Genomic DNA, 23,850 nt, shown 5'->3' with positions numbered 1-23,850 from the left:
GCTGGGGCCACAGGCATGTACCACCACACCCGGCTAATTTTTGTATTTTTGGTAGAGTCGGGATTTCACCATGTTGCCCAGGCTGGTCTCGAACTCCTGAGCTCAGGCCATCTGCCTGCCTCGGCCTCCCAAAGTGCTAGGATTACAGGCGTGAGCTACTGTGCCTATGCCCTGGGCCGTTTTCTTATAGCAGACCATCTCTCTCTGAAAACTGGAAGTGTCTTTCTTCAATTCCTGGGCCAGGTTTTGGGCCATATTCTTGTAGTGGTCATGGGTGTGACACATGGGGTTCAAGTTTTCGTGCCCCTTGCTTAGTCTCTGCTAGAGGTCAGGCAGTAGGTATCCTCCTCCGTGGACTCCCTCTATGGTCTCATCACATGTCTTTGGTGCAGTTCAGGCCCGCAGGGGCCTACTCCCTCAGCACACTTTGTACTTGTGCTGTGAGCTCTTTACTCCTTTGGATTTGTTCCCACATTTGCATGTTTGCTTCTACAATTGTCCCCTCAGGACATTAGAAAGATGCAACTAAGGTCACCATTGTCATCCACATTCTCCAGAGGGACTTGTGGCTAGGACGCTGGGGAAGCACCATGTCCAGCTTCCCTGTTCCCCTCCACTGCCAAGTCCCCATTGTACCACCCTTGAGCAGAGGCAGGACACTCAGTGGGGTGAGTGACAGAAAGTGACATTATTTATGCGATGCCTTGGGGGAATGGAAAGAGCTCACAATAGCCCCTTAGCACAGGGAGGCTATTTGCTTCACTACAACATTCCTGGTCTGTTTCATTCCTCCCTTGGCCTTTCCTCCTTCTCCATTTTTTGAGACAGAATCTCGCTCTGTCGCCCAGGATGGAGTACTGTGGCAGGATTTCAGCTCATTTCAACCTCCACCTCCTGGGTTTAAGCGATTCTCCTGCCTCAGCCTCCCAAGTAGCTGAGATTACAGGTGCCTGTCACCACACCTGGCGAATTTTTTGTACTTTTAGTAGAGACAGGGTTTCACCATGTTGCCCAGGCTCGTCTCAAATTCCTGACCTCAAGTGATCCACCTGCCTCAGCCTCCCAAAGTGCTGGGATTACAGGCGTGAGCCACCGTGTCTGGCCCCTTCTTCTTTGCCTGCAAACATTGCTTCTGTCTCGCAATTTCTTGGTCAGGCAGCTCTGCAGTTTGCTGACGGTCAGTGCCATCATTCAGATAGTTTGCAGTTTGCCCCTGAAGATCCTCTCCATGGTGCTGTAAAGCACGCAGGACGCGCTTTGCAGCAGTCGCTCAGGGAAGTTCAGGAGGTCTGCTTTTCATGCTTTTTCAGAAACTAACCTAGGTCCTGACAGGAGGACCTGCTCATTTCATTTGGAACCCTCCAGCCTGAGGTGCTGGCCGCATCTTGTTCCTGGCCTTTCTGTGGATCTCACCCTGGGCTGATTCTCCCCTTCTCAGCATGTCATCTTCTAACTGTGAAGGCCACCACAGCAGTGCACGCCTGGGTCACCCAGGGTATCTATAGGTTCACTGGCACTAGTCCCAGGATTCTGCACATCACTAGCACTGCCACCCACAGGAGGGCCAGCAGCAACTGAGTTGGCATGTCGTGGCAGCCAGCAGGCCCTCTATGGCTCCCGAGGGCTCCACAGCTCTGCCTCCACTTGCCAGTGGCCTGTGGGCCACAAATGACCACTCGGAACCCTGCGGGGTGTTCCATCTCCAACAAAAACAAGGCCCCATCAGTCATTGTAGACCTTCTGTTGGGCTGAGGAGAGGGGAGGCACCCCATGTTCTAGAAAATTGTGTCCTTGATTTTGCTGTGCAAACAGAAAGTGACATTATTTATGCAATGCCTTAGGGGAGTGGAAAGAGCTCATAGTAGCCCCTTAGCACAGGCCACTCCAGGCCCCACCTGGCCCTACAGCACAGCTAGTGGGTCAAAGCAGGGCCAGGTCATAGCCCCGTGTCCACATGCAATCCTCTCAGGGTAGCATGGTGGCCTACCTCTGTCCCTGCTGAGGCTCGTTACCAATTTCAAGCTTCCTTCTGCTGCAGGGAAGCCTGGTCCCACCTACAAAGAGTCTGTCTCCCTTGCTAGATTGAGCTCCTTGAAGATGGGACTGTGTTTTCTTCATCTCCGTATTTCCAGTAGCTCATCAATGCCATTATACACTAGAGGCTCAGTCCTTTTTGGTCCTGTTTTCTTGTTGACTCTACTCTGACTTAGGACATGTCACTTTCCCCACTGGACCTCCATATTCACATCTGTCAATAAGAGTAAGTCAGTAAAGATCCTTCTCGTTTTAAAGCCCCTCCAATACAGAGAGCTCTGAAACCAGAAACAGAAGCTGAGGAGTGGTAAATGGAGCATTTTCCCTGGCATGATGGCCGGTACCTGCAGATCTGGCTGAGGGTGGTATCTTGCCAGTAGAATGCTTCTGTAGAATTTCATCCTACTTTTCAGATCAGACTCAAGGATGATCTTGTTGATAATTTTATGTTTTTTTTTTTTTCCTTTTTTTTTCTGAGGCTTTGTTATTGACACAACAGCTTCTGGAAATCTTTTCCACAGAGAGTATGGGGGCTTCTTTGGCCAAGTTGGGCGGGTGCAGGCTCCAATGGCTCAGCAGCCACTGTCCGGGCCACAGCATGTCCACAACCTTACTCCTCTTCAGAAGTTTCTCCAGACATTACCGTGTGTCTGGTCATGCCATTCACCACAGGTATAAAAACAATGACAACGGCCCGAAGCTGCGGGATCCTCCCACGGAATCCTGTGCCTTTGCAGGCACAGCTACATGGCGCTCCTGTGCTCCGGCCTGCTCCTTCCAAGACAGGAGCGGGACGTCCAGGGTCCTGCTCCCCCAGATCCCGCAGTCTGTGTGGGCAGCAGGCCGGGAGTGGAGAGAGCCGCCCTGGTAGTAAGGGCCTGGAGCGGGACGGCTGTGTTAGGCAGCGTCCTGGCCTCCAGCGACCAGCAGAGTGACTCGGCTTCCATCCCCCGCTGGGAGCTGCCATCTTGCCGCCACTTTCCACAGAACTGAGAGCTTGTCGTCAGGAAACGCTTCTCTGCCTCCCTTCCCCTGACTCCTACGCGGCGGTGGCCTCTCTGGGTCTGCCGGAAACTGGGCACAGGAAGGGGAGGGGCCTGAGGTGGACCCGGGAGCCTGTGGTCTCTGGGTGTGGCCTTCTCCGGCCGAGGCACTTCTTCAGTTTCACCCTGCCCCCCCCACCATATATATATACACACACATATATATATATGTATATATATATAATTTTTTTTGAGGAAGATAGTATCTGTGACAGTAAACAGCTTGCTCAGCAGATCTTTCCAAATTCCCATATTTCTGAACACAGCTAGGGTAAGAGCCTATTGCTGGACAGTATGTCCAAATACGATATGGAAGTTTTCTGACTCCAGATATGGGGAAAATTCTTTTGCGGTAGGTGCCTGCTCGAGATTTACAAAGCCAGTGATCCCCAAAAGTGATCGCTGGACTGAGCTGATCCACTTTGTTCCCCCGGAGACGGATAAGAACACACAGGCTCAAGCATGGCCAGGGTCAGGAAGAGTGACTGAGGCCACAGAGGCTAACTGGCCCACAGAGGTTAAAATCCTCCAACCTCCACACTAACTGGGTCTAAAAACCAATACGAGTTGTGAATTAGGGCCTTCCTAGAATGACAGTGATTTCTAGTGCTGTTTTTGTTGAACTCTAGCACACTTCCTGGATGAGAGTGTGGGGAAAGGAAACATAACACTATTTATTCTGAACAAAGCATTAGAGATCACAGAATGATAAATGGTATAATATTAATTGCCTAAAAATGATGTCAATGTTAGGGGGTAGAGTAAGGTTATAATTTTTTAAAAATGCAAATACCATTAGTCTTTCAAAGAATTCTATGCTGGTTTTATCTAGCCCTTTCCCAATTCATAGTCAACATGCTCTCTTTGGAAGTGCTAATGAATGACTGGATCTGAGAGCTTTTTGTGGGCATTTCTCTTTTACTTTCTTACAACCACTTCAACAGCAGCCAGGCTGCTGAGGGATAAGCGACATCTCTCACTGCATGTTCTCAGGCTTTCAGATGCTATGCAGGCTGCATTGTGTCTCCAACACAATCTTTTATTCCTCTACATTGAAAGCACATCAATGGAAAAGGCAGGAGGGATTAAATGCCCTAGAACAGCAATATAAAACACTCTGCCACCTCCACAGGGTACACAACCCCATCCTGCAAAGGGAATTCAAATAACCCTTTACCTGAGAGGCTCAAAACAAGTAGAGGTCAAACTTTAACTTGCTTTGAAGACAAAGTGCAACTTGCTCAAATGCTATAAGGTCAAAAGTAGCTTTTTTAAAAGTCAGGGCAATGATTTCATAGAGGAAAACTGTCTAGGCTGAATTTGGAAAAGTTATAAGCTATTCACTTCAGATCTTCTTAATATCCTGATGCCTGCTTACAGTATCCAAATTGTCAGCAGGGAGAAGTTATATAACTAGAGTAAATTTTTCTACTGAGAATGAGACAGGCTGCAAAATATCAGGAAAGACTCAATTATAAGGATACTAACGTAAGACGGTGACTTGTTTTTTTCAGGGGGAGAGGGGACAGGGTCTGGCCCTGCTGCCCAGGCTGGAGTGCAGTGGTGCGATCTTGGCTCACTGCAACCTCCACCTTCTGGGCTCACGCTGAGGCTTAACCTCAGCCTTCCAAGTAGTTGTGACTATAGGCGTGTGCCATCACACCTGGCTAACTTTTGTATTTTTAGTACAGGCGGGGTTTTGTGGCATTGCCCAGGCTTGTCTCAAACTCCTGAGCTCAAGTGATCCACACTCTTGGCCTCCCATAGTGCTGGGACTACAGGTGTGAGCCACTGCACCCGGCCGTGACTTTCATTTTTCTTTTCTTTACAGAGCCAGGGACTCACTATGTCGCCCAGGTTGGTTCTGAACTGTCCTTAAGTGATCCTCCTACTTCAGCCTCTCAAAGTGTTGGGATTACAGGTGTGAGCCACCGTGCTCAGCTGACATTTCTTAAATAGTCCACAATGTTGCATTTTGGAAGTCTTTAAGAATTACAGATGTTGACTTCTGAACATACCTACATACCTGGATGGAGAAGATAACCAGATTTGCTTATTTGGCGTCTGCTTGTTGATCACGTAGGTTCCTAGATCTCCACCCAGTTTAACAGTTAAGACACCACTCTAGGGGATTAGGTGGAAAAAATCATGAAGAAATTAAAACAAGAAAAAGTTAGCACTTTGTCATCATTGCTTCATGTTTTATCTCAACACTTTCCATTTCTATAAGTACACAAAATATACCATAAAGAAATGTCTTTAATTTAGTATTTAGAAATAGGAGTTTGTGTAGGACGAGCTTTGCTTTCAGAATCAGAATAGGATTAATCCTAATGATGTTGTATCTCATAGAGCTTTGCCTGTTCCCTGTGAGGTCTGCAAGGAGAGAACGGTGATGAAGCTTGGAGAGTTAAGTGACCTGTCTGAGGTCTTGGTGCTGGCATCTGGGATTCCTGGTTTGTTGCCCTCAACCATCAACCAGAACATACTAGAGGACATAAAAAATGCAGACTCTAACTCTATTAGAGTACCACGTCAGCCCAAACATCAGACATGACAAGTCTATTACAGAAGAAGTAAAAGCAAGGAGAGGAAGTATGCAAACCATCTGTTTTGCTTGTTTTAGAATAGCATTAGCTTCAGCTCTGTTGGTAGAAGGTAGAAACTCCAGATAAAGTTTTTATTTCCAGACCCTTCCCATGCATCTAACAAGCTTCTCAGATACTCCTCCAAGGCTTTATTTTTCTCTAAAGAGCCTTGAATTCTTCAAAAGACTGGTTGGCCCATCTTTGACCAATAAATGCTCATTTAAATTTTAAAGCACTCCTTCAACAAAAGAGTCCTTTACTTCTAAAGCCTGTGGTCTCTTTAAAATGGGTGAGATATGAAAGAAACAGCTACAGGGCTCAGTTCCCTGTATTGGAACTGGTAAGCAAGAGGGAGCCTGCTGTTCCCCATCTTGTGCATGACTTGCAGAGATACACAGCAGCAGCCTTTTTCTGTGCATTCTAGAGCCTCCATCCAATCAAGAGGCTCTGAATGATTCTTACAACACACTTTTGCAAATATAGAGAGCTATTTAGGCCAGGCGTGGCTCATGCCAGCACTTTGGAAGGCCGAGGCAGGCAGATCGCTTGAGCCCAGGAGTTCCAGACAGGCCCAGGCAACATGGCAAAACCCTGTCTCTACTAAAAATGCAAAAATTAGCCAAATGTGGTGGCATGCGCCTGTGGTCCCAGCTACTTGGGAAGCTGAAGTGGGAGGATCGCCTGAGCCCAGGAGGTTGAGGCTGCAGTGAGCTGAGATCATACCACTATACTCCGGACTGGGTGACAGAGTGAGACCCTGTCTCAAAAGCAAAGCAAAACAAAACAAAAAACCCAAAAAACAAAGAGCTATTGAAATTCCAGAGGGTAGTAACAATAATAATACAACTGACAGCAGTGAGACAAGGGGCACTACTGGGTTATTTTTTTAAATAACATCTTTTTCTGATTCAAAAATAAATGCATAGAAATGATGGAGATGTCAGCAATGCAGACACTGATAAAAATATTAACCACTATTTACTCAGTTCCTACTGTGCCAGGCTCGGTGTTTGGCACTTTGTATAAATTGTTTCCAACTTGACTACAATTCTTGGAGGTAGGATTCATTATTCCAGTTTCACAGATGAGGAAAACAGAGGTTCATAGTAAAGAGTACTTAGTAATTGGCAGAGCTAATCTTAAATCTAGGTCTGTGTGGGTCCAAAGACACTGTTCTTTCTATAACATGAAGCATTCTCTCGATCCCATTAACCAGAGATAAAAGATACCCACTCTCAGGTATTAGCTGCCAGTTTCTGTTTGTTTGTTTTTACAACAGGATCTTGCTTTATTGCTCAGGCTGCAGCAGTGGCAGGATCATGGCTCGCTGCAGCCTCAAACCCCTACTCTCAAGTGATCCTCTGCCTCAGTTCCTGCCTCCGGAGACCTGGGACTACAAGTACCATACCTATCTAATTTTAACATTTTTCTTTTGTAGAGATGAGGTCTCACTATATTGACCAGGGTGGTTTCAAACTTCTGGCCTCAAGTGATCCTCCCACCTCGGCCTCCCAAAGTGCTGGGATTGTTACAGGTGTGAGCTACTGCACTCGGCCCCATTTTTTTTTATTTTACTATAGTAAAAAGCACATAATGCTAAATTTATCATATTAACCATTTTAAGTGTACAGTACAATAAACCATATTCACACTGCTGGGCAGCATAACTCTAGAACTTTTCATCTTGTAACACTGAAACTCTATGCCCATTAGATACTAATTTCCCCATCCCACAGCCCTTAGTAACCACCTGTCTACTTTCTGTTTCTATGATTTTGACTTACCTTTTTTAAAATAGAAAATAAAAATTATACATTTATGGTGATGTTTCTATGATTTTTGACTACTTTTGACTACTTTATGAGTGGAATCATAAGTATTTGTCCTTTTATGACTTGACTGCCAGTTTTTGAAAGCATTTTTTTAAAAGGACTAGGATTATACCATACATAAGTTTGTTTTAAAAACATTTTTTTTCCCGAAACCCATTTTTACTGTTTTGGTATGACTATATTTCATTTATTTAAAAGTTTCTTAAACCTGAGGCCGTGTGTGGTGACTCATGCTTGTAATCCTGGCACTTTGGGAGGCCGAAGTGGGAGCATCGCTTGGGCACAGGAGTTCAAGACCAGACTGGGCAACATGGTAAAACCTTGTTTTTACAAAAAATTACAAATTTGCTGGGTGTGGTGATGCGCACCTATAGTCACAGCTACTTGGTAGGCTGAGGTGGGAGAATCGCTTGAGCCTCAGAGATTGAGGCTGCAATAACCGGTGATCATGCCACCACACTTCAGCCTGGGTGACACAAGGACTTTGTCTCAAAAACAAATAAAAGTTCCCTAAGACTGTACAATTCAGGAGTTTTTAGTATTTCACAAAAGTGTGCAAACATCACCACTATTTAATTCCAGGCTGTTTCCATTGCCCCAAAAAGAAACCCTGCACCCATTACTACTCACTCTCTATTTCCCACTCATCCCATACACAGAGTTTTAGAAATGATTTTTCCATGAGATAACAGGCTCAAAGAATCAACACACAATCATTGGTAATCTGTCCTCTTTGTGGCCCTTAAATGCTCCAATTGTGTGTTGCACCCTATACTGGGGGGGCATCATCCAGCAGAAAGGGCAGAGGACTGAGTAAAAGATGCGAGTTCCACATCTGGTCTCATCACTGATCAGCGGTGCCTGTCTCCCATGTCGTCTCTCCTGCCTTCTTTGAGGACTCAGGGCAAGAACTAGAGGCTGATACATGCTCAAGGTCTCTGCACTTGCGTCCATCACCACAATGCCTCAGCACACAGCAAATCAGGGGGTGCACATGCAATCACTGAAGTCAAAATAGACTCTTTCATATTGCAATTGGAAATCTTTTGAGTGACTCCAGGCATCAGGCCACTCTTTTGCAAAGGGCATATTAATAAACGAATGTGAGAGCCCTTCTAGCTCCACACCTCTCAAGCTATTTTCGCCCCGTCACCTTCCCTGCAGTCCACTTCCTCCCTCCCCACACGAGACCCGCTCATCTCTACCCTGATACCACTCTGTGGGTCCCACTGCCTTGTGGTGCTTCCTGTCTGCATTCACAGCTGCCTGTCTGCTTGCTCGTCCCCTGACCTCCACTACTTTAAGCACCTTGGCAGCAGGAGATTTGTCTTTTCATGCTAGCATCTGCAGGTCTAGCACCTTCATTCCTCCTGCAAAAAGGACATTTGTGGATGAATGACCACCTGGTCAAACAGTGAATGAGCGGATGATGCCAGGTAGTGTGATACCGTCTGCCCAAGTTAGGACAAGGTTACACAGGGCAGAAAACCCCAATGCTCAACTTCCTCCCACCAGTCCTTTCACTGTAATTAGATGTTTTCCCCCACAGATCTTGAAACTATTTTAGAAGGAAAGTGGTGGCAGGAAAGAAACTAGCTGCATTAGTTCAGCAGAAATTCTTAATGCTTTTGGGACTCCAAATAGACCAGATAAAGAGGGCCTTCTCTTTATCATTATTATTCCTTAGACAATCTGAGTCTATTTTGGGAGTGTGCATACCCTTAAGTGCAGAGGGAATAGTCAAAATATGTAGCAGTTTCTGAGACACAGGCACTAGCCAATCAGCACAGACAATGGCCACAGCTGGTGAGTCTTATTGACTCCTCCTAATCAAGATCAGCCCTACCCATGTATGAGCCAAAATAGCGATTACTGTTGTCACCAGCTCACTTGTAGAAACAGACACATACAAGATGGCATGTTGAGTCTGGAGACTTCACATACATATGATCTTCTTCATTTCTAAAGTAGATACCAACTTGCTAGGATGCGGTTTTTACCTATGTCATTTTAATTGATCCTCATATAAACCTGAAGAGCGGAGGTTAATGTCACTAATTTCACAGCTGAGGAACTTGTGGCTCACAAAAGTTAGAAATTCATTAAAGCACTCTTGGAAAGAAAATACAAATCCAGGATGCTAAGCCAGATTCTTTGTCTCCATATCCAATAAGACGGTGCCTCACTGGGCCGGGAGCAGTGATCTACGCCTGCAATGCCAGCACTTTGGGGGGCCGAGGCAGTTGGATCGCTTGAGGTCAAGAGTTCAAGACCAGCCAGGCCAACATGGTGAAATGCTGAAACCCCATTTCTACTAAAAATACAAAAAAAATTAGCTGGACATAGTGGCGTGCGCCTGTAATTTCAGCTACTTGGGAGGCTGAGGCAGGAGAATCCCTTGAGCCCGGGAGGTGGTGGTTGCAGTGAGCTGAGATCGTGCCACTGCACTCCAGCCTGGGCAACAGAGTGAGACTCTGTCTCAAAAAAAAAAAAAAAAAAAAGATGCTGCCTCTGAGCAGGGGTTTTTAACTTGGGATTAAGTAGTCTCAGGGGGCTGTAAACACTTACAGCTTGAAGCTGAAATGGTACTCCTGAGTGTGCTAAATTAAGTGTCGCCTAAAACTGCCTCCTTACATATTTTAAGTTTGGATCTAAGGGCTTCTCTGTACACAGTGAACTGTAATCCACTCTTCTACCAATCACCGAGTTTTGGCTAATCAAAGGCGGCCAACTGTTCAAACCATGTTTAAGGCAAACACCAAGCTATAACCAATCCGGCTGTTTCTGTACCTCACTTTTATTTTCTGTATGTCACTTTCCTTTTTCTGTGCATAAATTCTAAATCCTCTCCAACCACGTGGCGCACTATGGAGTCTCTCTGAACCTGTTCTGGTTGCAGCCTTCCCAATTTGTGAATCATTCTTTGCTCAATAAAACTCTTGTTAAATTTAATGTGTTTAAAGTTTTGTTTTGTTTTGTTTTGTTTTTTAACAGGTGAGTATGGAAGTTTTTCTTGGGAGAGGGACCGGAGCAGTCATCAGATTCTTAGAGGGAGGTCCTGATCCAAAAAAGATGAAGAAACCTCAGCTCTAAGACAGTAATATGCTGACACCTTAGTGAATAAAGAACATGTCAACAAGCAAATCCTCATTAAAATATCTAAGAGGCCAGGACTCCACCTGGGAAAAAAAGGAGGGCAGTTTGGAGGTAACTTCAGATAGTGTGATGACTCTAACAGTCTCTAGGCAGCTTTTGCTAGGTCAAGTGCAGTAGACTCCACAGCTGCCTAGTGACACGAGGTGCTTTCAGCTCTGGTGCGGTGTCTTCTGTAATGACCAGTGCCAATACGGGGTGAAGCCTGGGGCCAGACATTGGCATCCACCCATTACATGGACCACTTGATCAGATGATACACCAGTTAAGAAGCCACTTAAGTCTCCCCCTCCACAGGGAGCCAAGAGAAGAACAGATGTCTTCTTGGGTGTATCTGGATTACTGCTTTCATTTGTCTACTCGGCCAGTAGTAAGTTGGTAAAAGGTGTATAAATGCTGAGAGGCATCAATGAAAGCATGTTTTGGAAAAGTCTCATTTACATAGTGAATCAATATTTATTAAGTCCCTACTATGTACTTGGCACTGTTCCAGACACTGGTATCACAGTGAGAGGTGACAATGTGCCAGCAGCCCTCACTCAGCGCCTCCTTGGCCTCCGCGTCCACTCTGGCAGTGGTTGAGGAGCCCTTCAGTCCCCCACGGTATGGTGGGAGTCCCTCTCTGGGCTGGCTGAGGTCGGAGCCGCCTCCCTCTGCTTGTGCGGAGGTGTGGAGGGAGAGGCGCAGGCGGGAACCCGGGCTGCACGCCACGCTCAAGGGCCAGTGCGAGTTCTGGTGGGCGCAGGCGCAGGCTCAGGGGTCCTCCGCACACGGAGCGGCCTGGCCTGTGGCGCCGCTGACCCAGAGCAGTGAGGGGCTTAGCACCTGGGCCAGCAGTTACTGAGGTTGCGCCGGTTCCCCCAGCAGTGCTGGCCCGCCAGCGCTGCACTCAAATGCTCACAGGGCCTTAGTTGCCTCCCCGCGGAGCAGGCTGGACCTGCAGCCCACCATGTCTGCGCTCCCCCGCCTAAGGTGGACTCCCCCACCACCAGAGCCTCCCCTAGGGGCGCTGCCCCCACTACCTCCCTCTGCTCCGTGGTGCTGGGTCCCATCCACAGCCCAAGGTCTGAGGAGTGCAGGCACAGCTGGGGACTGGCAGGCAGCTCTGCCTGCAGCCCCAGTGCAGGATCCACTAGGTGAAGCCAGCTGGGCTCCTGAGCCCAATGGGGACTTGGAGAACTTTTATATCTAGCTGGAGGATTTTATGTGCACCAATCAGCACTCTGTGTCTAGCTCAAGGTTTGTAAATACACCAATCAGTACTCTGTGTCTAGCTCAAGGTTTGTAAATACACCAATTGGTACTCTGTATCTAGCTAACCTAGTGGGGACTTGGAGAACTTTTCTGACTAGCACTGTGTCTAGCTCAAGGATTGTAAACGCACCAATCAGCACTCTGTGTCTAGCTCAAGGATTGTAAACGCACCAATCAGCACTCTGTGTCTAGCTCAGGGTTTGTAAATACACCAATCAGTACTCTATGTCTGCTCAAGGATTATAAACCATCAGCAGCTGTCAAAACGGACCAATCAGCTCTCTGTAAAATAGACCAATCAGCTCTCTGTAAATTGGACCAATCGGCAGGATGTGGGTGGGGTCAGACAAGGAAATAAAAGCAGGCTGCCTGAACCAGCCAGGGGCAACCCGCTTGGGTCCCCTTCCACACTGTGGAAGCTTTGTTCTTTCACTCTTTGCAATAAATCTTGTTGCTGTTCACTGCCTTTATGAGCTGTAACACTCACCGCGAAGGTCTGCAACTTCACTTCTAAAGTCAATGAGACCACGAACCCACTGGGAAGAACGAACAACTCCAGACACGCTGCCTTTAAGAGCTGTAACACTCACCATCGAGGTCTGCAGTTTCCCTCCTGACAGTGAGACCATGAATCCACCAGAAGGAAGAAGCTCCAGACACATCTGAACGTCTCAAGGAACAAACTCTGGACACACCATCTTTAAGAACTGTAACACTCACCGCGAGGGTCCGCGGCTTCATTCTTGAAGTCAGTGAGACCAAGAACCCACCAATTCCGGACACAAAAGAATGGACAGCACAGAAGAATGGACAGCATCCCTGCTGTCAAGGAGCTCAGTCTATTATAGGTGGTAGCTAACATGTAAATAGACAATTGTAACACAGAGGGATCAGTGCTCCACAGAGTCATCCTCAGAGTGCTGGGCAAGAGAGAAAGGAAGGACCGTGTCTGCTTAGAGTATCTAGGAAAGCTTCACAAAGGAGGTAACTTCCAGCTATACCTCAGGGGAGGAAAAGACTGCCCTCCCAGAAAGCTCAAATAATATTAATATCAAACATGAAATACATAAATTAGCACCTGAAGGACTCTAATCAGGAATTCACACTCTAGGGTACAGAGTTAGCATTTCAATGTAGTTAATCATAAGTCCAAATTACAGATGGCAGCCACTATATATCTTTAGCTTTCTAAATCTACACTTAAGCATTTGCTAATTAGTAAATGATTTATTAGAAATAATTTTACCCTTGACTGATACTCTAAGCATATGAATTGGCTAGAAAAATATAGGCATCTCTTCCTTGGAAAGAATAGGTTACAGAATCTGGAAAGCCTACCAGCCTAATATTGTCTTCAGAGAGACACTCTCAGGGCAGGAATCAGGAAGGTTCTGTGACCCACTACTGAGAGCAGAAGGTTTTGTCACCTGGTTCAAATTGATTCAATGATGTGAGAAATAAAATTCTAAGCTCCCAACTGACTCAACAAACCATCTCTTGGCCAAGGGGAGCCCAGAGATACCGTAAAAAAATTTAAGTTTTGGCCATGATGGGAAAGGAGTTTCAACAGGCCTTGTTCTACTCCCTCCCTCCCTAACTGCCATCAGTTTCTTTTCCCGCTAAGGGCTAAACAGAAACTAGCCCTTCAAAAGACTAACTTGAGGCCATGTGTGGTGGCTCAGGCCTGTAATCCCAGCACTTTGGAGCTGCCTGTAATCCCAGCACTTTGGGAGGCCGAAGCAGGTGGATTACCTGAGGTCAGGAGTTCAAGACTAGCCTGACAACAAGAGGGTGAAACCCCGTCTCTACTAAAAATATAAAAAAATTAGCCGGGCATGGTGGCAGGCACCTGTAGTCCCAGCCGCTCAGGAGGCTGAGACAAGAGAATCGCTTGAGCCCAGGAAGCGGAGGTTGCGGTGAGCTAAGATCGCGCCACTACACTCCAGCCTAGGCTACAGAGCAAGACTCTGTCTCAAAAAGAAAAAAAAAAAAAAAAAAGACTCACTTCACCACTGGTATCAACCAATCATCTAATTCTGCTCTTCCCTTTTAGTGGTTTCAGCACAACTGACTAGCATTCCTTCCTGATAACCACTGACCACAGAGTGGTCTAAGACAGGGTCTTGCCCAGTCACCCTGGCTGGAGAACAGTGGTGCGATCATGGCTCACAGCTGCCTCGAACTCCCAGGCTTAAGTGATCCTCCTGCCTCAGCCTACCAAATAGCTAGGTCTACATAGATACGCAGTCTCATTTTGTTGCCCTGTAATAAATTTCAATGTTAAGTTTCTGCCTTAAGGTGAACACGGGAGACATGCTGCATACATGTTAGCTTACTCTGCATGTGTGTACCATCTCTTTGTGAATATTCATAGATCCTCCCATAATCTGTTGAATATGTATGCTTAGCTACGCCTCTCAGCATAAATTCACGTTCCCTTTGCCCCTTTCTTGGAAGTGCTTGTTTTTCAGTTATGGCCAGAGGCTCTGCTTCCTGCCTACAGGTAGTGGGGACCCTCTTTAGAAATAGTCCTCCTTTCTAAACTTATAGATTTCTGGCTGGGCGTGGTGGCACACACCTGTAATCCTGGTGCTTTGGGAGGCTGAGTTGAGAGAATAGCTTGAGGTCAGGAGTTTGAGACCAGCCTGGGAAATATAGCGAGGCCCATAAATAAAATAAAATAATTAGCCAGGTATGGTGGCATGTGCCTGTAGTCCCAGCTACTAGGGAGGTTCAGGTGGGAGGATCACTTGAGCCCAGGTTTGAGGCTGCAGTGAGTTATGACTGTACCACTGAACTCTAGCCTGGGTGACAGAGCGAGGCCCTGTCTCTAAAAATAATAATAATAAATATTATATTTTATATAAATATATTTAATTAAATATAAATATATTTGTGGCTTTTTCAATTCAAGAGAAGTAAACCAAAAGATGACTTTTGCCGGGTGCTGTGGCTCATGCCTGTTAACCCAGCACTTTGGGAGGCTGAGGTGGGTGGATCATTTGAGGTCAGGAGACCAGCCTGACCAACATGGTAAAACCCCATTTCTACTAAAAATACAAAAATTAGCCCTGTATTGTGGCACATGTCTGTAGTCCCAGCTACTCTGGAGGCTGAGGTGGGAGAATCGCTTGAACCTGGGAGGCAGAGGTTGCAGTGGGCTGAGATCGCACAACTGCACTCCAGCCTGGGTGACAGAGCTAGGCTTCAACTTAAAAAAAAAAGAAGAAGTAAACAAATGCAGTTGCTAGAATACTGGCATATTTGCTTCTAACAAAACATTCATGCAAAGTACTCTGGAAAACTAGGGGCTTCACTAATCCTATAAAAACAGGTTTCATGACTGTTCTTGTGGCTTGCTCATCAATGTCTGCATGTGTGGGCAGAGTTTAGCCTGTGACTTGGTTTCCCTGCAGTTACAGGCTCTAGTAGAGGCCAGGGGAGAGGAGGCCCTTAACTCCCCCACCGCTAATCAGGCTGTGGATGCTGAAGTTGGTAGGCCAGTTTGTAAGAGTTCCCAAGCATCTTGGCCCTCTAGGGCTGCCTCTGCAAGTACTTTTAAAGCCCTACCCAGACACTACTGCATTTTTTGCTGCTGACAGCAATTACTGAATCTACTTGGAAGGCACTCAATCCTTCCCTGCTCCATTGCTCTTTTTTTTTTTTTTTTTCCAATTCCCTCACCGTCCTTATAGTCAGGCTTGATACCTTCTCGAAGACTTGGTTGCTTGCTCCATCATGTGGAGTGCCTTCTCCATCCAGTGCTCCCGCTGCAATTTCCAACACCATTTCTATCGCTTTAGTCTGATGGCTGATTGCCCTCAACAATTCCATAATTGAATCCAAAATGCACGCTTCATGACATTTCCTGGTATTAGTTAATTGCCATCAAGAGGATTAACATCTTTGAGGGGCTGGGCACCGTGGCTCACATCTGTAATCCCAGCACTTTGGGAGGCTGAGGTGGGAGGATTACTTGAGTTCAGGAGTTCAAAACCAGCCTGGCCAATGTGGTGAAACACTGTCTCTACTAAAAATACAAAAATTAACTGGGTGTGGGGGCGTGTGCCTGTAATTCCAGCTACTTGGGAGGTTGAGGCAGGAGAATTGCTTCAACCCGAGAAGCAGAGGTTGCAGTGAGGTCATGCCGCTGCACTCCAGCCTGAATAACAGACGGAGACTCTGTCTCAAAAAACAAACAAACAAACAAACAAACAAACAAACAAACCCAGAAAACCATCTTGGAGGGATTTTCTGCCTCTGGCAAAAAAGAACTACTCTAAGGCCTAAGCAATAATTCTAAATCCAAAGGCAGACCCTTGCCCAAATCTGCCACCTGGTGGCCAGTCGATAAAGACCAGCACTTCCCTGGCTTCTAGGATCTGGGCTAATGTTTCATCCAACTCAGAAGTTCTCACACCCAGCCTGATGACTGTAATCCCAACACTTTGGAAGGCTGAGGAGGGGTGGACCATTTGAGGTCAGGAGATCGAGACCAGCCTAACCAACATGGTGAAACCCCATCTTTACTAAAATATAAAAATTAGCTGGGCATGGTGGCAGGTGCCTTTAATCCCAGCTACTCGGGAGGCTGAGGCAGGAGAATTGCCTGAACCCAGGAGGTGGAGGTCACAGTGACCCGAGATTGTGCCACTGTACTCCAGTCTGGGCGACAGAGTGAGACTCCCTCAAAAAAAAAAAAAAAAAAAAACAACAAGTTCTCATACTAGCTGCACATTGGAATTATCTGTGGAGCTTAAAAATTCCAGTGCCCTGCCCAGGCCATGCCACACCCCAGTCCAAGTAATCAAAATCTCTAGGAACAAGACCTAGAGAGACACATTAGAATCCCAGGTGAGCTTTTCAAAAATATGCTTCCCAGGAATGCACCCGGCCTACCCCATCACTGTCCCACAGGAGCAGGGCTCAAGTCTCTGTAATCTGAATAACTTTTGGGCAGTTATCTTACCCCTGCTGAAGAACTGCAGGTCTAGTTTGTTGTTTGATCCATCTGCCTGCTGGACAAACACACACTCTGGCCCCTCTCTGATTTGTCTTCATGGGTATCCACTGAAGCCAGAAAATGAGGCTCAGAGAGGCTCAGTGACTTGCCCAGGGTCGCAACAAGCCTGGTAGAGCTGGGCTGCAGCTTGAAGCCTAGTCTTATCTATTTATTTATTTGAGACAGAGTCTCGCTCTGCAGCCCAGGCTGGAGTGCAGTGGCGTGATTTCGGCTCACTGCAACCTCTGCCTCCCGGAGCCCTAGTCTTTTTTTTTGAGACGGAGTTTCGCTCTATCGCCCAGGCTGGAGTGCAATGGCCGGATCTCAGCTCACTGCAAGCTCCGCCTCCCGGGTTCCCGCCATTCTCCTGCCTCAGCCTCCTGAGTAGCTGGGACTACAGGCGCCCGCCACCTTGCCCGGCTGGATTTTTGTATTTTTTTAGTAGAGACGGGGTTTCACCGTGTTAGCCAGGATGGTCTCGATCTCCTGACCTCGTGATCCGCCCGTCTTGGCCTCCCAAAGTGCTGGGATTACAGGCTTGAGCCACCGTGCCCGGCCAGCCCTAGTCTTTTAATCCTTCCCACAACTCCATGCTACTTGATGCTTAGCTCTGCTGCAGGGGAATTCTTCATTTTAGTGAACTAAAATTCTTAGAAATTCTTAGAAAAATTAAAAGAAGTCAAGAGGTACCCCAAAGGAAACATCATAGTCCTCAAAGGTGTATGGCTTGTCTGCAAGGTCTTCAAAAAACTCTGCTAAAGAGTCCAGCGTTTCTTCTGCTAGTCTTTCATAGGTGGTGTCATCTAGAGAGCTGCAGGGGAAACACAAAACCCAAAACACATGATTACCAAACGCTTCCATTTTACTAATACCAAATTTACACACTTGTTATTTAAGTTCATTAAACTGATGAAAATAACATGTACAAAGTAAAAGTTTGTCCTTTTTTTTTTTGAGACGGAGTCTCACTCTGTCACCCAGGCTGGAGTGTAGCGTCTGCTCTAAACTCCTGATATCAAGTGAGCCACGTGCCTCAGCCTCTCGAAATGTTAGGATTATAGGTGTGAGGCACCATGCCCGGCCCAAAGTAAAAATTTAAACAGCACGGAAGGGGTTACAGAAAGAAGCAGGCAGACCCCATTCCCAGAAGCAACTACAAATAATAGTCCTTTCTGGGCCAGGTGGCAAGGTGGCTCATGCCTGTAATCCCAGCACTTTGGAAGGCCGAGGTGGGTGGCTCACCTGAGGTCAGGAGTTCGAAACTACCCAGGTCAAATATACAATCATGTCATCTGCAACCAGTTAGGAAAAGAAAAGAAAAAAGAGTTGGCCAAGAAAAGAAGCAACTAGACCTTTCAGATACTGCTGATAGGCAAGTAAGTTGGACAATCACTTTGGAAAACTGTTGGACAGTATCTACTAAAGTTGAATGCATTTACATGCTATGACCCATCAATTCCACTCTTAGGGGCTATACCCAACAGAAATGTGTGCCCAGGTTCACCAAAAGACATGTACTACACTAAAATATTTGTATCATAACTATCCTATAGCCCCAAACTGGAAACTGTCCAAGTACTCCTTTGTAATACCATAGATAAATAAATTACGGTATATTCATACAATGGAATACTACACTGCAAAATAGAATTGTCTATAGGAACAGTATGGATGAATCTCACAAACATCATTGTGATAGAAAGAAATACACAAGTATACACAAACATGTTTATACTTAATGAGACAGTTTATATAAAGTGAAAAAACAGGCAGAACTAACCTATGCTATTGGTAATCAGAATAGTTAAACTCTGAGGGGTTAATGACTAGAAGGAAGGGAGGGAGGGGTTAATGGCTAGAAGTGAGCAGGCAGCTTGCTTGCAGGGGCTGGTAACATTCTATGTCTTGAGCTTACAGGGTGTGTTCACGGGACTGTTCAATTTTTTGCAAATTCATCAAGCTGTATGCTTGTGACTGGACACATTTCCTTACAGATACTATTTTCCAAATTTAAAATTACTTTAAATCCACAGAGACAGAAAGTAGATTAGTGATTGCTGGGTTTTAGGGAAAGGCAGAATGGGGGAGTGACTGCTAATACGAATAGCGTTTCCTTCTGGAGTAATGAAAATGTTCCGGAATTAGATAGTGGTGATAGCTGCACCACCTTGTGAATATACTAAAAAACGCTTGCATTATACATTTTAAAGTGGTGAGTTTTATGGCATGTAAATTATAACAATGAAAGTATTATTATAATAAACATCCTTGTAAGCGCTTTTGTGCCCCTGTGAGGATATATTAATACCTGCAGGTTATAAGATATGTAACAGACAACTCCACTATCTGAAAGTTTCCAAGGGGCCTAAAGTAAGACACCAGGGGCTGCTAGACAATTACTGTAAGACATACAGATTTGCCACATGACCCTCTTCCCCACCCAGCCCATCACCCACTTCCAGGATACAATGTGGGGAAGGCTACCTGACTGGATTGGTGAGGAGATGTCCTTTAAAAGGAGTGGTTGGCCTGATAGGGTGTGTTTTGAGAGTGAGCTGGAGAGACAGGGTGTGTTTTGAGAGTGAGTTGGACAGATAGGGTGTGTTTTGAGAGTGAGCTGGAGAGAATGGGTAGGAGAGGTTGGTTGACATGTGTCTTGAAGAATTTGAGAAACATAAAGACACAACTCACTTTATACCTGACAGTTATAAAGTCCAAAGTGAAGAGGTTGGAAGGTGCTACCTGCCAGCAGAGAGCTGGACCCTGGCAGAAGTGGGCTGTCTTCCTACACATGGCAGGTCAAAGGTGTGCTTCCCAGAGGCCAGAGGGAGCTGGACTTGGGGCATCCTGCAAGGGCCCTGTGCAACCTCCCAGGACTGCCAGAAGGAGTAAGGAGAAAGCGACAGAGAGTCTGTTGGGGGAGGAATGCTGGAAGCCAAGGATGGAAATGGATGCCACCAAAGCAAAAAACTCAAACATGCAGCATGCTGTGCCGCTTTGAGACTGTGGCAAAGTCAATGAACAGACACCGCAGGCTGGGAGGCTCAGAGGCTCTTCAGACCTTGTGAGTCATGCAAAGCCCTCTGGAAATCTGAGTCTCAGACAACCTGGAGGGCCAACTGTAAGCCCACTGAGCATATAGCTCTGGGGACAGTTAGAATGTTCCTGAATACGGGTGGCTTCTTGTTGTTTTTAGTAGATGTGACAAGAAAAGAGTAAGCCAGCAGATGGAATGAAATGGAGCATTGGAGATAAAAGGCTGCACAAACGTGGAAAGTCAAAGGGAGAATCTAAGGCTTTTTTCTTCTTCTTCTTTTTTTGAGATGGAGTTTTGCTCTTGTTACCCAGGCTGGGGTGCAGTGGCAAGATCTCGGCTCACTGCAGTCTCTGTCTCCCAGGTTCAAGCGATTCTCCTGCCTCAGGCTCCCAAGCAGCTGGCATTACAGGTGTCCGCCACCACGTCCGGCTAATTTTTTGTATTTTTAGTACAGACAGGGTTTCACCATGTTTGCCAGGCTGGTCTTGAACTCCTGGCCTCAGGTGATCTGCTCGCCTCAGCCTCCCAAAGTGCTGGGATTACAGGCGTGAGCCACTGCACTCAGCCAGAGAAGCTAAGGCTTTGAACAGCAAAGGCTTCCCATTGAGCCAAAACAAGAGACCGAGTCCAGCTGCAAAAGACAGGCTGAGGGCATTGCTGGTCTCCAATCTTATTGTTTAACATGACCTCAAGGTACCTGCCCTTAGGCTGAGAGAGCTGGGCATGGGGGCATGCAAGGAGATAAGGCAGCCTGAGGCTCCCATTCAGAGAGGAAATTTGGATGTGGTTCCTGGCACATAGGACTGCCTGAAAGTGAATAGATCAGAAGCCTACTTTTGGGAAAAGCGTACTCTCAAAGAAAAATGAGTCTGGGTCGGGCGCAGTGGCTCATGCCTGTAATCCCAGCACTTTGGGAGGCCAAGGTGGGTGGATGACCCAAGGTCAGGAATTTGAGACTAGCTTGGCCAACATGGTGAAACCCCGTCTTTACTAAAAATACAAAAATTAGCAAGGTGTGGCACTGCATGCCTATAGTCCCAGCTACTTAGGAGGCTGAGGCAGGAGAACTGCTTGAACCCGGGAGGTGGAGGCTGCAGTGAGCCGAGAGTGCACCATTGCACTCCAGCCTGGGTCACAGGGTGTGATTTCATTTAAAAAAAAAAAAACAAAAAACAAAAAGAGAGAGAGAGAGAAAAAAAGTTGAGTCTGGCCTGAATTAGCTGATTGGAGTCTTAAAACAGCCCGTGGAACCCCAAACTGTTACCAGCAGGAAGTGGGCTGTGAAGGCTGCTCACCCCTGAGGAGGGCACACTTCCCACTGCCTGCCTCCCCTGTGGCCAAGGAAAATAACAGACAAGGAGGAGAAGGAGGAGCCCCCCGGGAAGCTGAAGCAGGGATTTGTGGAGGAACATGCTCCTCTGCCAGGGTAAAGGTTGACCCAGTGCTGCCCAGCAAGTCTCCAGGGCTGCGGGTGGTCAGCACTGTGCCTCTTTTCTGAATGGAGTTACGGCTGCAGTTATCCTGCCCCGCTCCATCGTGTGTGTGTGTGTGTGTGTGTGTGTGTGTGTGTGTGTGTGTGTCTGTGTCTGTGTGTAGGTTTTGAAGAAGCCATTACTAAAGCTGACAGAGAGGAGACTGCATGTCACCTGGAAATCTCGGACTTGGAGGTGGCTGTGGTGACCACATGGGCATCGGTTGGCTCTCTGGGGGCTGGGGATAAATGCATCTGAGCGTGGAAGGAGGGTTCATGCAGATACTGGTGGGCAGGGGGTAGACTGTAGCCATGCCTGATAGCTTTCCATGGGGAATGCAGTGCTGGCTTCTTCCAGGACACTCGCTGGACTATATTTCCCAGCCTCCCTTACAGTTAGCAAAGTCCACGCCACTAAGTTCTTCCCACCAGAACGTGAGTGAGGAACAAATGCCACTTTCAGCCCTTCTGTGCTTCTAGCCCTTTCTGGCAAATGGAACTTGGATAAAGTGAATAGGACTCAACAATGCAGAAGATAGTAAGGCACTGTCAGATAAGGACCAAACTGGAAGCTGGAATGAGTGTAGTTCCTAATTCACTTCACAAGCCATGCCAACCTTGTACTGCCCGGAGAGGAGGACACAAACATTATCGGTTTGAGCCATTAAATATTTGGGTCTATTTGTGATAGCAGCATGGCTTGCCCTAACTATTAGGATATTGAATAAAATACTATTGAAACTCTGGAAACAACCTGAATGTCCAAAAATAGGGGATGGGTTAGATGGATTATGTAGCATCCATACGATCTAATACTATTTCATTAAAAAGAATGTGGTGGATACTCAGTCACACGGAAAGATGCCTAAGATTGTTGCTGCTCAGGAAGAAAACCAGGTTCTAATGGGAGAGGCAGGGAAGGAGGGAGGAAGAGAGCTGTGAAGTGGAAGGTGTTTTATCTTACCCTGGGTGGCCCAAAGTTCCCGATTTCCTCAAATTCATCAAATAGACACTCTGCTTTTTGACATTCCGAATCTGGCTGAGGCCACGGAGGTTCGAACTCTGAAAGCCAAAGTTAAGAAGCACGTTACTATTTTCAGTGAATTATAACCCATTAATGCATAATTTATATATTGCTACTTCTACATTCAAGAGTGCCTATAACCGGGTGCTCCACTTTTTCTAAGAAAAAGAGAATATGTTACTTTTCTTAAAAAAAAAATCTCCTCTCTTCTCTTCTCCTCTCCCCTGGTTCGCGGTTTCCTACTTAGCCCTTCAGAAATGCAAATATAACCTTTCACCTCCCCCTCTCCACACATTCCCCGCAGGGCAAGCTTTTCTAACTGTGTGCTCTTCCAGAGCACAGATCTCACCTCCGCTTGACAGCAGATTTGCAGACCAAAGCAAACCCACCACAGAACTTTCACCTCCAGTGGGTGGTGGCCTGGAACTTCCACCCTCGGGGATTGCTTCAGGACTCTCTTTCACTGGGAGGGCATTTTGAAAGCAGGCCCACTTGGCCACTGCTACAGCTTATTTCTAACCAGGAAGGTGCCAAGTCAACTGTCCTGTAGAGTAGGCACAGAACTAGCAGAGGGACCTCCCTACTTGCGCTTGCACACTTCCCCCTTACCTTGTAAAAGTGTCCACTTTCTGCTTCAAAGGGGAAGCAGCACTTTTAAAGAAAGGCAGGATGCTTTGTACCCTTTACCCAAGCTAGTTTCGGAATAAATTCACTTTTTTTTGGTACCAGGCCTTGCTGTTGTTAATTGGACTGTGCATCCGGTGAACAACTAACCCGCATTTTGGTTACATAATCATGCTAAAGTGTTTTTTTTGTTTTTTGGTTTTTTTTGGTTTTTGGTTTTTGTTTTTGAGATGAAGTCTCACTCTGTCACCCAGGCTGGGGTGCAGTGGCGTGATCTTGGCTCACTGCAACCCCGGCCTCCCGAGTTCGAGTGATTCTCGTGCCTCAGCCTCCTGTGTAGCTGGGACTACAGGCGCCCGCCACCACACCCGAGTTTTTTGTATTTTTAGTGGAGACGGGGTTTCACCATGTTGGCCAGGCTGGTCTTGAACTCCTGGCCTCAAGTGATCTACCCTCCTCAGCTTCCCAAAGTGCTGGGATTACAGGCGTGAGCTACCGCACATGGCCCTATGTTAAAGCTTTTTAGGAATATTTCTTAGGATTTTTTTTGACCTTTTAGTGCATTACAGTGAGGTCTCCCTGTGTCTCTCTAAGCCCGTGTTGTCCAACAGGCTAGCCAACAAGCCACATGTAGCTATTTACATTTAAATTTAATGAGGCAAAATAAAGTCAGCCCCTCAACTGCACCACCAGTTTCAAGAATCCTGTGGCCATATGCGGCTAGTGGTGCAGACACAGCATTTCCATCACATCAGGAAGTTCTAAAGGGCAGGGCTACTGCAGGCTGT

At 46.6% G+C, this 23,850-nt stretch overlaps 1 protein-coding gene across 2 annotated transcripts in view; it reads right to left on the bottom strand.

Annotated features, from left to right (window-relative positions):
* Window positions 1-23,850, bottom strand: part of FXN (frataxin) — a 37,588-nt gene that overhangs the window by 4,092 nt on the left and 9,646 nt on the right. The window contains exons 2-4 of one of the 2 annotated variants that reach the window (XM_023213238.2): window positions 22,379-22,476; window positions 17,597-17,717; window positions 5,104-5,201 (exon numbers count right to left, since the gene is read on the bottom strand). In XM_023213238.2, coding sequence (XP_023069006.2) covers window positions 5,104-5,201; window positions 17,597-17,717; window positions 22,379-22,476 — 317 coding nt within the window. Of the gene's footprint in view, window positions 1-5,095; window positions 5,202-17,596; window positions 17,718-22,378; window positions 22,477-23,850 lie in introns of both variants that reach the window. The other variant, XM_023213239.3, reaches the window with a different exon arrangement.

This window comes from Piliocolobus tephrosceles, chromosome 14 (assembly GCF_002776525.5).
Source record: "Piliocolobus tephrosceles isolate RC106 chromosome 14, ASM277652v3, whole genome shotgun sequence".
Taxonomy (NCBI): domain Eukaryota; kingdom Metazoa; phylum Chordata; class Mammalia; order Primates; family Cercopithecidae; genus Piliocolobus; species Piliocolobus tephrosceles.
The sequence above is the reverse complement of the archived record's forward strand: the minus strand, read 5'-3'. Positions and strand labels throughout refer to the sequence as shown.